The 12,800-nt window shown below is 55.2% G+C and overlaps 1 protein-coding gene across 1 annotated transcript in view; it reads left to right on the plus strand.

The window, feature by feature from the left end:
* Nucleotides 1-3,173: 3,173 nt before the first annotated feature.
* R3HDM2 (R3H domain containing 2) overlaps nucleotides 3,174-12,800 on the plus strand; it is a 23,329-nt gene continuing 13,702 nt past the window's right edge. The window contains 8 exon segments of the mRNA XM_031557615.1: nucleotides 3,174-3,639; nucleotides 8,704-8,902; nucleotides 9,085-9,126; nucleotides 9,755-9,841; nucleotides 10,655-10,781; nucleotides 11,648-11,726; nucleotides 12,319-12,378; nucleotides 12,592-12,732. Of these exon segments, the coding sequence (XP_031413475.1) occupies nucleotides 8,735-8,902; nucleotides 9,085-9,126; nucleotides 9,755-9,841; nucleotides 10,655-10,781; nucleotides 11,648-11,726; nucleotides 12,319-12,378; nucleotides 12,592-12,732 (704 nt within the window). The 5' untranslated portion in view covers nucleotides 3,174-3,639; nucleotides 8,704-8,734.

A 12,800-nucleotide genomic window follows, 5' to 3' on the forward strand; every position in this document is an offset into this window, starting at 1 on the left:
TAATGAAGTTATAAAATTCTCTTATTGCTTTGACGTCCTTTTCTTTAAGAAACGAATTTCTTCGGAGCTGAGTTTAGACAAAGAGCCACTTGGTTGTGGGAGACGTGGGTGCATCGGGGTGACCTCTTTGCGGGGAGCTTTGGGCTCCTGGTTAGGAGATGGAATTCTGCCCTGTCTGTTCCCCCGTGGCCAAACCAAAACGAGCAGCTGCTTCAGAGCCGCTCCTCCTGTAGTGGTTTCTCATTAGGAGAGGAAGGGGAGAGCGAGGGCAAGGAGGGATGAGGGTGGGAAGGGTGCAGGGGCTGTGTTTGCTCAGCCCTCAGAACCGCTGAAGTTGTGCCCACCCCAGAGCTGAGGGTCTGCCCTCCTCTTCCTCCCCCCCAGGTTCAAACCAGGGCTGGGATTCTGGCCTTGCTCACGCAGGAACTCCCCTCGGTGCCTTTCACTTTTCTTCCTTTGCACTTTTCTTTCCCCTTTGCTTTCAATTTATTTTGGGGGTGTTTTGCAGGGCGAAACCAAAACACTCTCAGAAATCTGCTCCTGCCTACAGACTCAGTAGGTTCCGAATGAGCTGCACGTGAGGTGCGTTGCCTTTCCTTATGGAGAGCCTGCTGTTTTCTTGTGCTGGCAGCTTCCTGCTTTAGAAATGCTTGGGAAGCCGATATCACAGGGAGGCAGGGAGAGATGGGTGTCATTTTGGTGTTATTTTCTGAAGCTCCTCGGTGAGGAGGGGAGCAGCCATCTGTCCGAGTGGGTTCTGCTGCACGATGCGACGAGGGACGGCTTTGCACCTGGTGGGAAACGGTGGTGTGGGCTCCGGAGGGGGAAAACTTGGCCACCATCGTGACCTTGGTGACGTTTCTCAGTCTCAATCACCCTCCATCTCGTCATTGTCACCACGCAGAGCCACGCGGACCCGCTGGGGCTGGTTTTGTGTTGGCACAAAGGGTTTGGTGCAGGGCTATGAGCGCGGGGCGGTGGGATCTGGAGGCGAGGGGCAGTTTGGTCTTTGTGCCTTTGGCCCGGTGGTGGCAGGTTACTCTTTGCAGTGCAGAAGCGTCGTCAGCACGGGACACGGGGTGGGTGGCACTGATGTCGGAGTGGAAGTTTCTGCACCACAGGGCAGCGCAACTCAGGAGAGAACGGCACTGTTCCCCTCTGCCCTGCAGGAAACACCAGGGCAAGTGAAGCTGAGCCTGGTAGCTGTGCAGAGCTGGGTGCCACCCAGCACCCCGGCCACGCTCCCACCCTGCTCTTGCTGCAGGCTGTGCAGCCTGGAGGATTTTCCCTTTCTTGCACGCACGCATGGCTGCAGGGCTCTCCTCCAGCAGGGGCAGCCCTGGCTGCTGCCTCGGTAACACCCGGAGTGGGGGATTCCTAATTGGAAAGGCCAAGAACCCGACGCGTGCTCCGTTGGTGCCACCTCTCTGCTCTCCTCCCTGTGTTCCTCTGGCAGCAGCAGCACACATTCTATTTTTAAGCAGCGCTGCGCTCTGTATTGCGGCATTTTTCTCTTCCTGAATTATTTATCAGTGTTTGGAGCTGAATGGGAGCTCGTTACGTTCCTCATCGCTGCCCACGTGTCTGTCCTGAGCCATTGACAGATCTGGTGCACGTCAGACTTGGAGGGGCCACGGGGGCACAGCTGCAGGCAGCACACATCTGTGAGTTGGGTGCTGGGGGTAGGGAAGGGCTGCTTGCCATGGGCGCGCATCCTCCGCTGAGCCAGACCTGAATGGAAAATCCCCTACAATTAAATTTGATGGTGCTCTGTTTTATTTTTCCTGTGAGCAGCGGCTCCCGGATCTCAGATCCCGTTTCTTGGGGGCATGAAGCTCATCATTCCTGCCCGACAGCAGGGCCCGGTCAGAATTCCTGCTCTCAGCTGCCACCCCCGTCAGCTCGGGGCTGGGGTGACTTCTGATGGTGGACTCCACTCCGCAGTCACTGTTTCCCTGCTCTGCTCTACCCCTGCTCCCTTATGGTGGCCTCCTCAGACCCGCTAACGGAGCTGTGCTGGCTGTAGGACTCCCGTGTCGCTCCCAGCCCTGCTGGGGAATCTCCTTTTCCTATGGGCTCCTGTTAGAAGGGCCGGAGCGCGTGGTGCATCCTGCTGCCCCACAGGTGCTGCTCTGCTCCTGGGTGCCCGTGGAGCTCTTCTCCTGCGCGTGGGCAGCTTTCCTTCATCCCTGGGCAGTGTGGCAGATGTTAGCTGATGTGCAATGAGGACTCCGTTCCATGCTCTTTTCTCTTCCCTTTTTTAAGGGCAGGGGCAGTTTCCTGCTCTGGGTGCTGCAGCCGGGGCCCACGATGCTCTCACGTGCCCAGGGCTCTGCTGCTGTTGCCGTGCATCCGTCACACGGGGAATCCCTGTCCCGGGCTGACACACGTTGGCACTACAGCCTCTGCAGGCTGAGGGCTTTTCCCTTCTGCTGAAGCATATCCACAGTTTTCTTTTGACAGAAACCCATCAGGGTGAAGCAGAGCGTGGTCTCAATGCGCCAATGTGTAAACACTCACATTACCTGAGCAGGGGACTCCCAGGCGTGCGAGGCACTGATCTGTGGGTCTCACCCAGGCTGCAGCCACTTGGGCTTCAGCGGGGCTGACGCGCTCCTCCTCCCACCCAGGGTCCGCCGTCCCCCCGTCTACAGAGAAAGATGCATCCAAGCAAAAAGGTGCAGCCCAGGAAATCTTCTCCCACTTTGTTTCCTGGAGACAGGGTGCTGCTGCCTCGCAGCGAGGCGGCTCTGTGGCTGTTGGAGGAAGCCCAGGAGGTGCATCTGTGCTGTGTGGGCTTGCGGGGCTCCGTGCTCTGAGGTCTGTCCTGCTCAGCCCTCTGCATGGAGTCTTTCTGCTGGAGCTCAGCTCTGCAGGCTCAGCGGGGGGAAAGCTGCAACACGGGTCAGAACTTCTCCAGGCTCATTTGCATTTCTTGCTTCCTGTCTGTATTGCGTGGCAAAGAAAGCATTAAAGACCCTTGGGAGCGTCGATGGCACCGCGTGAGCAGTGAGGAAGGCAGCCCAAAACCCACCTCCACGCACGTGGGGTCCTCAAAGCGTCCCTGCCACTGCATCCTGCCTGCCTGACGGTGCTCAGGAAGATGCTGTGTCTTTAAAGCCTTCTCAGTGCTCAGGAAGATGCTGTGTCTTTAAAGCCTTCTCAGTGCTCAGGAAGATGCTGTGTCTTTAAAGCCTTCTCGGGGCTCTGCGGAGGCAGTTCCACTGAAGTGTTTGAATGAGAGCAGGAGGGGGTGTGCATGTGGCCATTGGCAGAGCTCCGTGCCGTCCCTCCCCACAGTCGGGCTCTGCTCTGCCTCTGAGCTGCACGGCACAGCGCTGCGATCACTGGGGGGGAGCAGAGCAGGGGCTTCCAGAGAGCGAAATGATCCCGGCAGCCTTCCTGCCGAGCCAGCTGAGGCAATGGAGGGTCGGTGGGGATTAGGGGACAGGTGACTGCGGGGAGCACGGAGCCACAGGGGTGAGTTCCTTTGCAGAGCTGAGCCGCCTGATGTTTGGGGCTTGAGCAGGAGTGACCCGAGGCTTCTCTTTTCATCTCTTCTCACCACCACTGTGCAAAACACAGCGTAGGTACAGCAGGCAGGTGGTTCAGGGATGGACCTGACATCGCTCGCCTCCGGTAAGTGCCTGTTCCCGTGCTTCATTTCACACCGTGCTGCGGTGGATCCACGGCTGCGATGCCGTTTGGGATGCGGCGCCAGCGCTGAGCTTTCCTTTCTGGTGCTGAGCACCTGCAGGAGCGGGGAATCCCTGAGCGCTGCCTGCTGTGTCAGCCAGGAGTTCCCCTCGTGGGCTCTCCCAGCCTGAGCTGGGCTTTGTGCGGCTCTTCCTTTTCCTTTTGCAGAGGCAAAGTGCTCCGTGCCGCTGTGCCGGCTGTGCTTTCAGGGCTGTGCTGCTTGGAAGCTGGCTACTTTGTCAAAGAACGTGGCGACTTTTTGGCTGGCCGTAGGAAATATTGAGTTTGCTTTACTCCGTTTGATGTTCTGTAGGGCTGCTTGTGCTGTTCCCGTGTATTTATATTAACCCCATCTTGTCTTTAAAAGCTTGCTGCAAACTGGGTTTGGGTTCAGCAGGATGGGGAGTTCGGATTCCCTCTGCCTCCTTCTCACACCGGTGCTGAAGGACCATTCCCTCCATCTGATTTTCAGTGCTGGGAGCTGTTCCTAGGGCTGGGTCTATCAGCCACTTACAGCACTGCAGGATCTTTATTTCGGTGCATCAGACCTGCTGCCCTTCCCTTCGCCTCCTTACAGTGCTTTTTTAGAGCAGAAACCATCACCCGTGGCTCCAGGACCTGCAGGCAGCAGCCCTTGAGGTCCCCTTGCTGCAGGTAAGCAGGAACAGCTCACCTGCTCATCACACTCTGTGACACCTTGCTGTGACACCTTGCTGTGACACCTTGCTGTGACACCTTGCTGTGACACCTTGCTGTGACACCCAGTGTTTGCAGCTGCCTTCATGGTGAGCTGGGCTGGGGAATCCGTGCTCTCAGCCAACTTAAGTGCTGCTGCTGCTGCTGCTTGGCACAGGAGAGCACTGCAGGAGCGTGCCAGCACGAGGGAAGTTAACACAAGTCCCATTGCCCTGCTGTCCTGTCGCATCTGACACTGCAGAAAGGGGGTGGGTGATTCCATGCTAGCTTTTCAGGAAACCCCCGTGGTGGACAGCCCTCCTTCGCTGTTGCTGGGAAACTGCTTTGACGTCATGGGAGCAGTTCCCTGCTCCTGGATGAGTGCAGGAATAGCTCTGACAGCAGAGGGGAGCTCAGGCTGTCCCACATTTCTCTTTCTCACCTCAGAGGGTTTACAGCACTGTAAAAAAATAAAAAATAAAAAAAAAAATCCATCCAGCACTGTAAAAGTGCGCATTGATGCCTTCTGTGCTCCTCTGACTTGAACTGCTGCCTGGTTTTGTCTCCCCTGGGTTTCGAGCCGAGGGCTGGGAGGTTCTTATGTGGCTTCACTGCAGCTCCCGAAATAAAGTGAGACAGAAGGGCTGCAGGTGGCTGCTGCTGTGCACTTCACAATGCCTAAACCCACTTCCTTCAGCATGATCCAAAATTCCCTCTTTACAGCCCCCACCCCCATCGAGGTGTTGGTGCAGTCGGTTCCTTCCTTCCATCCTCCTCTCCATTGAATTTTGGGAGCTCTGCAGGGCTTCTGACAGCTGCAGGAGGGCCTTGGAGTCTCCTCCCTCACACCTGTGGCTGTCCATTGCTGCGTGCCCTGTATCCCAGTTCATGTAAGGTTATTTATTCCCTCTTTCCACCTAAAGTCAAAACTTTGCATCATATCTTCACCTCTTCTGTGCAGTGTGGGGGTGGGGATTAAGATTTAAAGCGGTGACTCAGTGCTGGGTTTGTGCACTGTTCAGGCCAGCGCACCTAAAGCCTCCATGCTTTTGGTTTTGTTTGCTTTATAGGAACTGCCAGGGAGTGAGGAGCGAATCCTCCCCTTCAGCTGATGATAAAAAGCAAAGGGGAACGTTCTGCAGCAGCTCCTGCATGGGCTGAGGCCACCGCAGTGTGTGAGCATCCCTCGCGGAGACTGGGGGGCTTTGCACAGAGCCGTGTGCTCCTTCCAGCTCCCAGCAGGGAGTGGATTTCTCCACCCAGAGACCAGGGGAGGTGTTTGCAGGGCTCTGTGCTCGTCTCAGGGCTGAGGCCTCAGGGACAGCATTGGTGCTGGGGACCCTTAATTGGGCTTTATGCTGCCCAGAACAGATGGGGAGGCCATGTGGAGCCTGTGAGGGACCTGTCTCAGGAGTTGTTACCTCAGGAGTTGTTACCTCAGGAGTTGTTACCTCAGGAGTTGTTACCTCAGGCGTTGTCTCAGGAGCTGCACAGCTGTTGCTGATCCTACAACCAAACCTCCTTTTTCCAGCCCCTTGTGTACCTGGGAAACGCACTCCAGCACCCCGAAACTGCACCAGCGGCCGTGCCCTGGGGAAAGCAGAGGGCAGAGGGCTCCCTGCAGCCCTTTGGGGTGACAGGAGCACGCTGCAGCCCGGCTCTGGAGCTGGGACCTTCGGCCCCCCGCATCTCACCTCCCCCGTCCCTCCGTGGGGCGGCCGCCGGTACCCGGCTCTCCCGGTTGCTCCTGGCGACAGAGCCGGTTGCCATGGAGCTCTGGCTCCGATTGGCTGAGCCGCGAGCCAATCAGCGCGCAGCTGGGAGAGCATCACTCCTCGTGCGGGAGGCTCCTGCTCAGTGCTGCCGACAGCAAGGCCGTGCTCTGAGGGGCAAAGTGAAATGTTTGTGCTCCAGAAGAGGGCCGTGGCTTTCCCACTTCCCTCTTCCAGGCTGGGCTGTTGGCTCCCATCGCCTCTTGCACCTGCGGACCTCCCTCAGGTGGGCCGGCTTTCCTTGCCCAGCTCCCAGCGCTGAGAGTTGGCTCTGGCTGCCCGTCATCGACGTGATGTGGTGGGGACTGTCCTGCCCACGAGTGAGTCACCGCCTTGGGATGTTTATTTCTGAGTCTTCTGAGCACTGTAACTCAGTTTAGCAAGAGATTGGACCCGGTTTGGCTTTGAGCATGCTTCCTTTGTGTTTTCGAACCAGCCTGAGGCTGGAAAGAGCTGTTCCTGAGGCTTTGTTGGGTTCCTCCTCGTCAGTGGGGTGCTGCTGCCTTCTGCAACGTGAGACTCAATGTTCCATTAATGCAGCACAGCGCTGTGACTCGGGCAAGTCTTTCTGCTCTGCCCTATCGAATGCTTCCTGGAGCGAGCGAGCCTCAGGAAGCAAAAGCAGGAAAAAAAATGACCTGGGGAAGAGGCTGAGGGGGGTGTGAGTCAAGAGATGTCTCTGAAGCAGATTGTGAAGTCTGAACGTGCCGGCTTACTCCTGAGGCTGCGGCTTGGTCCGTTCCCTTTTTGAGGAAGGCGAGGATGGAGTTACCCTTCACCCAACCCTCAAGCAGTGCTCGGTGCTCACTGCCACCCTCCGACCCCAGGTCACTCAGCTCAGCTCTCCCACCTCCAGCAGCTCTGCTGGGCAACTGCTCTGACCCAGATTCAGTAGCTTCCCTGATGCTGCATCTACGTCATCTCCCCATCTCCTCCCTGGCAGAGCTCAGCTCAGTGCCACCCACCCCGAGTCCTCTGAACTTCCCCTCTCTGCAAGCTGCTGTCTGTCGCTGCAGCTCATGTCTGCCACCCCCTCATGCGACCTACGCCTGTCCTGAGGGAGCGGCGCTGATTCATTCATACCGAAAGGAAAGCTCTTCTTTGCAGGCTGTGAAGGAGCGCTGGCAGTGCGCAGCAGCTCTTTGGAGCTTTGCATGCAAGGAAATGTGCCGGGGGCTGCTGCCGGGGGCAGGAAGTCCATCAGGAGGGAACAAATGTCTGCTGAGTGGCACTGAGCTCTCGTCTCGGGGGGGAGAAGCGGTGCTGTGTTCCCCCGTGGTGCTCAGGTTGCATTGCAGTGTGATGAGGAAGGTTCTTCCTCCCCAGGCTGCAAGCAGGGCACGGTGCTACAGCAGCTCGGGGGGAGTTGGGGTGAAACCTCTCTGCTTTGCCTCCCGCAGGGTGACTGCAGCCAGAAATCAGAGCTGCAGTAGAAGCAGAACGCGTTTGATGTCCGACATCCCCACGGATTAAAAGGGGGTGAGGTTGAATTAGTTAATGCAGACGAGCAGCTCCTGTGCAGAGCTGCCAAGAGTTAATAAATCTCGGTGAGATCGGACACTTTCAGCCACGTTCTGCCAAAGCAATTAGTAAAACAAGTTGATGAACACCAGCTGTATCTCCTAACCCTGAGATCTGTTGGGGCTCCTCTGAAATGTGCGTTTCCCCCTTTCCCTTTGGGGGCTGGCACTGGCTGTGCCCCAGCAGTGGCTGCACAGATGTGGCTCTCAGGACCTGGATTCCCTTTGCAGCCCTCCCTAAGCTGCTTTGCCCTCACTGGAGCTCCAAGAGAGCTGCTTTGGCTGAGCCCAGAGGACTGACTTTGGTTCTAGGCGTGCAGCTGGCTCCGTTTTATGAATGGATGTGTCACATCCTGTTGGTGCTGGGAGCAGAGCAAGGCACCCTGCCCTGCCTGGGCATTTCAGGGCCCTGGGCAGGCTGTATGCTTGCTAATCAGAAGCATGCAATTAGACACAACTTCATTAGGAAGCATTATGTCTTCATCTGCAATGGCTCGGCTCCTGTTTCTTCTGTAGTATCGAGCCACAAGCAGCCAGAGGGAAGATAGTGGTGTCACTCTGTTTCCCAGGAGAAACCAGAGCAATCTCTGGGTACGAGGCTGTGTCCTCATTGAAGACGCCTCTGATTGCCTGCCAGAAGGGCAGGGCTGCGATTTGGGAAAAGAATGCAGGTTTTGGTTGTTATCTGTGCACGACAGAGCACACCTCCTCCAGCCGTTGGGCTGATATCACCTCCTGAATTCCTGTGCGTTCTTAGCACTGCCCTGAGCCTCTTCTTTGCATCAGAGGAGTTCCAGGGCATCTCTGTGTGCCTTTGTTCAGCTGTGCCCATGACTTCAGGGTCCCGGTGAGAATCCTGCAAGAACTTGGGGCTGCATCCAAGGGGACGATGGGTGGGTGCAGGGTGCGGGGTGCAGGGTGCAGGGGCTGGGGTTGTTGTGCACAAAAGGAGTTGCAAGAAATGACAAGCTAGATGCGCTCCAGTTGGAAACTCTCTCCTTCCTGACCCTTCTGCCCCACTCTGCCCCTTCTTCTGGCAGGTGCCCGTCGCTGCGTCGCAGGGCTCTGAAGATGTCAAACAGCAACACGGCGCAGGAGTCCCTGGAAATAATGAAGGAGTCAGAAAAAAAGGTGGTTGAGGAATCCGTGAGCAAAACCAAATACGTATCCAGGTCACCCAGCAAGGAGGAGGCTGAGAAGGATGGGGGGGAGGAGGTCAGCGTGCGTCAGGAAGCTCAGGTGAGCAGGGGATGGGCGGGCAGCCCAGCGGGCGCACGGAGCTCCTCTCGTTCTGCCTGAGAAACACACTGTCAGGTTGAGATCTGCTTCCAAATCTCTGCGCTGCCTCAAACACCAAATAGCGCTGATGTTGTGCACCCTCACATCGAGCTTTTTGCCTTCTCTTTCCTTTTTTTCTACAGAGGCGGACGTCAGGCCACGGACACGCCAGAAAAAGAGCCAAGGTATGAGATATTCCAGCATCCCTTCCTTCTTCAGGCTGTTCCTATGGCTGATCCTGCCTGGGTTCTCATGGGACTGGTTTCTATTTCCCATTTGTCACCCAAGTGAGTCAACTTGCCAGCAGTCCTGAAAGCACAGCTTTTATTTTAAACTGAGCACTACTACGTTACCCGAAATAACCAAAGCCATCAGGTCAGGCAGGGTAGGTGTAAGCTGGATGACAGCCTGGTAATGAAGAACAGCAACGATTCTCACCTCATATCTTAGATAAAACCATTTGTTCACTCTGTCCTTTGGGAGTGGTTTCGATTCTTAGGTGAGGAGGGGAGGACTGGGGCTGCCGTGGCTGAAGAGGCCAAAGAGTGCTTGAATTGAGGCACTGAGCTTCCTCACTTCAGTGTTGGTCGGTTCCAAATTGAACTGAGGGCTGCAGGAAGGAACTGCTTCGCTCCAGGACTGCAGATGTGTGCATGGCCCTGTGTGTTGTGAGGTGCTGGTGTGGTTGTCCTCCTCCTCAGCAATTTAATGAACGCTGATTGCAGGAACGGCTTGGTAGTGCAACAGCATGAAGTCGAGAGCGTGCTTTCTGGCTGAGGTGTCTTAACTTTGCTCTTTCTTTTACTTTTCCAGTCTAATTCAAAGCTTAAGCTGGTCAGGAGCTTGGCTGTGTGTGAAGAATCGTCCAGCCCCTTTGTAGATGGGCTGCTGGAGTCCCAGGTAGGCCCAGAACCAGACGAGTTACGCAGTGTGGGAGCCCAGAAAATCCCCTTCTTTCTAGAGCTGGTATCTCACACTGGGCTCGTACCTCCGAGAAGCAAGGAGTCCCACGTGAGGCTGCTTTTGGAGGAAGTGCTCGTCCCTCTGTCACCGCTTCATGTGCACGGTCACACCAGGAATTGTCTGCGTCACTCCCTGGGCACCTGCACCTGCTTAAGCCATGGTGCCGTGTCAGGGACCTCCGGTATAAGGGCAGAAGGAAGCCGAAGGGTCAGCTGGCACAAAGGCTCCTGCTTTTCTTGTCGGTTGTGACTTGAACTTTGGCAGCGGGTTGTCCCATGTCAGCCTTGACAAGCCTTCTGGTCTTCAGCTCCTTGCCATGGAGCAGGGTGAGCTTGCAGGCCTTGCTGGGCAGCTGCAGCTCAGGAGGGGAGCAGACAAGAAGCATCAGGAAGCTCTGTGCAGCACGAGAGCCACTCAGCACAGCTCGTAGGCTTTTTGCACCCCTCATGCCCTTTCTCTTTCCAGATGAGAGTCTTGCTGTAGTGGTGCAAGAGCTCCTTCACCTCCACGCTCCTCAGTCCACAGTGTAATAGAATTTTTTAACCTTCAACAGGGAAGGATGTAACTTAGATCCTGCACGAGGCAGGTGTCCAGCAGTGACAAATGCTGTTGAGTCCCATCAGATCTTCTCATTGGAAGGAGAGCGGGGGAGAGCAGAGCCTGAACCCCGTGCCACTCCATGCCAACATCTCCACCCACAGCAGCATTGAGTCCCAGTGACTCACAGCACCACGGTTTGTTTTGTTCCAGGACATCATTCAGCTGCGTGTTAGCTGCCCCTCCGACAAGGAAGAGGAAAAGTCCACGAAAGATGGGGCTGAGAAAGAAGAAAAAGAAAAGAATAAAGACAAGGCACCAAGGAAGATGCTGTCTCGAGGTCAGGTGCTCCTATGAACTGAGCAGGTCTCATCTTCCCTGCTTTGAGGATTCGGGGGGCAGTGGGAGCACTGGGAGCAGAGGGGTTACCTCTGCTGATGCCTGTGCAGGAATGCATCACCTTTATAGCATCCTTTGTGGAGCGGGGGGTGGGGGAGGCTGCTCTGTGGGTTTGCCACGCGCCCCTGCAGCCTTGCAGGCTCTCAGTGTGTTTGGGGAGAGCCAGTGGCTTTCTAAATGTGCAGGTGCAAAACCAAGACCCGCCGTATAGACTCCTGGTTTCAGTGCAGTTTTGATTTTCAAAACACCTGCCACAGGTGCCAAAGGAAAGGGTTGCAAGGAGGTGAGCTGAATTTCTGCCGTGTAACCCTGCCGTTTGATTTTGGGGCACAGGAATGGCTAAAAGATGCACATTCAATCTGGTGAGCAAATTGCACCTTCAAATCTCATAACGAGAGAAACTGCACTGATGCAGCTTTGAATTCAAGTGCTGGTTTGTTGGCTTTTTCCTGCAGTTACCCCTCAAATTAAAAGGGTTTGAGACAAGGGAAGAACAGAGGCACTGGGCTCTGCTCAGGTCGCCTGCAGGATGGAAGGTGCCACAGTTGCTTGTTTATACCAAAGTACGGCGTGCTCACTTGCAGGGCCTTTTGTAACAGTGGGCTATCCTGAACGTCCTCCAACAGGTCTTAGGGACAAGGTTGCCTTTCTTGGACTTCCAGGTCCCTCTCCTTGGCATCCTCCTAACGGGGCCACTGTGGGAGCATCGCTCTCACGCTTGCACCGAGTCACTGCTGAGAGGTGCCTCCTGCAACCCGTTGTACTGCAGCGTTTTGTTCATTTCTTCTACTGCTGTTGTTGTTTCAGATTCCAGCCAGGAATACACGGACTCCACTGGGATAGATTTGCATGAGTTTTTAGTAAATACACTGAAAAAAAACCCGAGGTAGGTCACTGGTTGGTGAAAAGAAATCCTTCTGATGGAGTGAAGGGAGGGAAGAGCTGGTGAGTGATGCTGCTCTGGGTGACCTGCGGTGTTTGTTTGCACGCGTGTGCGTCCGTGTATTTGGGGAGGAGAGGGAGATGGCAGCTCTACGTCTTTATGTGACAATCAGAACGTGCTTGTGTGCTGTGGAGAGACAGAGAGAGGAAGAATGCTTTGTTTGAATGCGAGCAGGAGGTAATCTTGACCACCTTAAAACCCATTATGTAAACGGTCATCAAATATTCACCTCCAAAGGAGCTGCTGCTGTGTCAGTAAGAAACGTAATCAAACCAAGTGCTGGCATAGGAGCAGCAAAGCTGGAGTCACTGCAGTGGAGCTGAGATTTGGTACGACCAAAAGCCAAGCACTATTAGCAAAACAACTTTAAATTGGGAAAAAAGCGTGGAGCTTTTTAGTTCATTGCTGCAGAAGATGTGTGGAGCTCTGTCAGTGGGGCTGCTTGTGAGTTTTGCTGCTGCAGGGAGGTGGGTACCGAGCAGAGGGGTCTGTGCTTTGCTCTCCTTAAAGGTGATTTCCCCTTTTCTTTTGGCAGGGATAGAATGATGCTGCTAAAGTTGGAACAGGAGATTCTGGAATTTATTAGTGATGGCAAGTAAGTGGTCATTAAGAAATTCCTCTCAGTATCCAATCTAAATGTTCCCTGGCACAGCTTGAGGCCGCTGCACTGAGTCCTGTCACTCGGCACGCTCTGGTCTGGGTCTGGCCAAGGTGTCAGCGCTCCCTCCCTTTCCCTCTCTGTTTCGGTGTGTGATTATCATCTGTTTCAAAGCCTCCTAAACTCTGATCCTTTCTTCCTTGATTTCAGCAATCAGTTTAAGAAGTTCCCTCAGATGACCTCATACCACAGGATGCTGCTGCACCGGGTGGCTGCCTACTTTGGCATGGACCATAATGTTGACCAAACCGGGAAGGCAGTCATTATCAACAAGACCAGTAACACACGAATGTAAGGGGGTGGAGAGAGGACACGCTTCCCCTTCCCTTTCCCCTTCCCCTTCCCTTTCTCCCTTCCCT

This window comes from Meleagris gallopavo, unplaced genomic scaffold (genome assembly GCF_000146605.3).
Source record: "Meleagris gallopavo isolate NT-WF06-2002-E0010 breed Aviagen turkey brand Nicholas breeding stock unplaced genomic scaffold, Turkey_5.1 ChrUn_random_7180001880010, whole genome shotgun sequence".
In the NCBI taxonomy this organism is placed as follows: domain Eukaryota; kingdom Metazoa; phylum Chordata; class Aves; order Galliformes; family Phasianidae; genus Meleagris; species Meleagris gallopavo.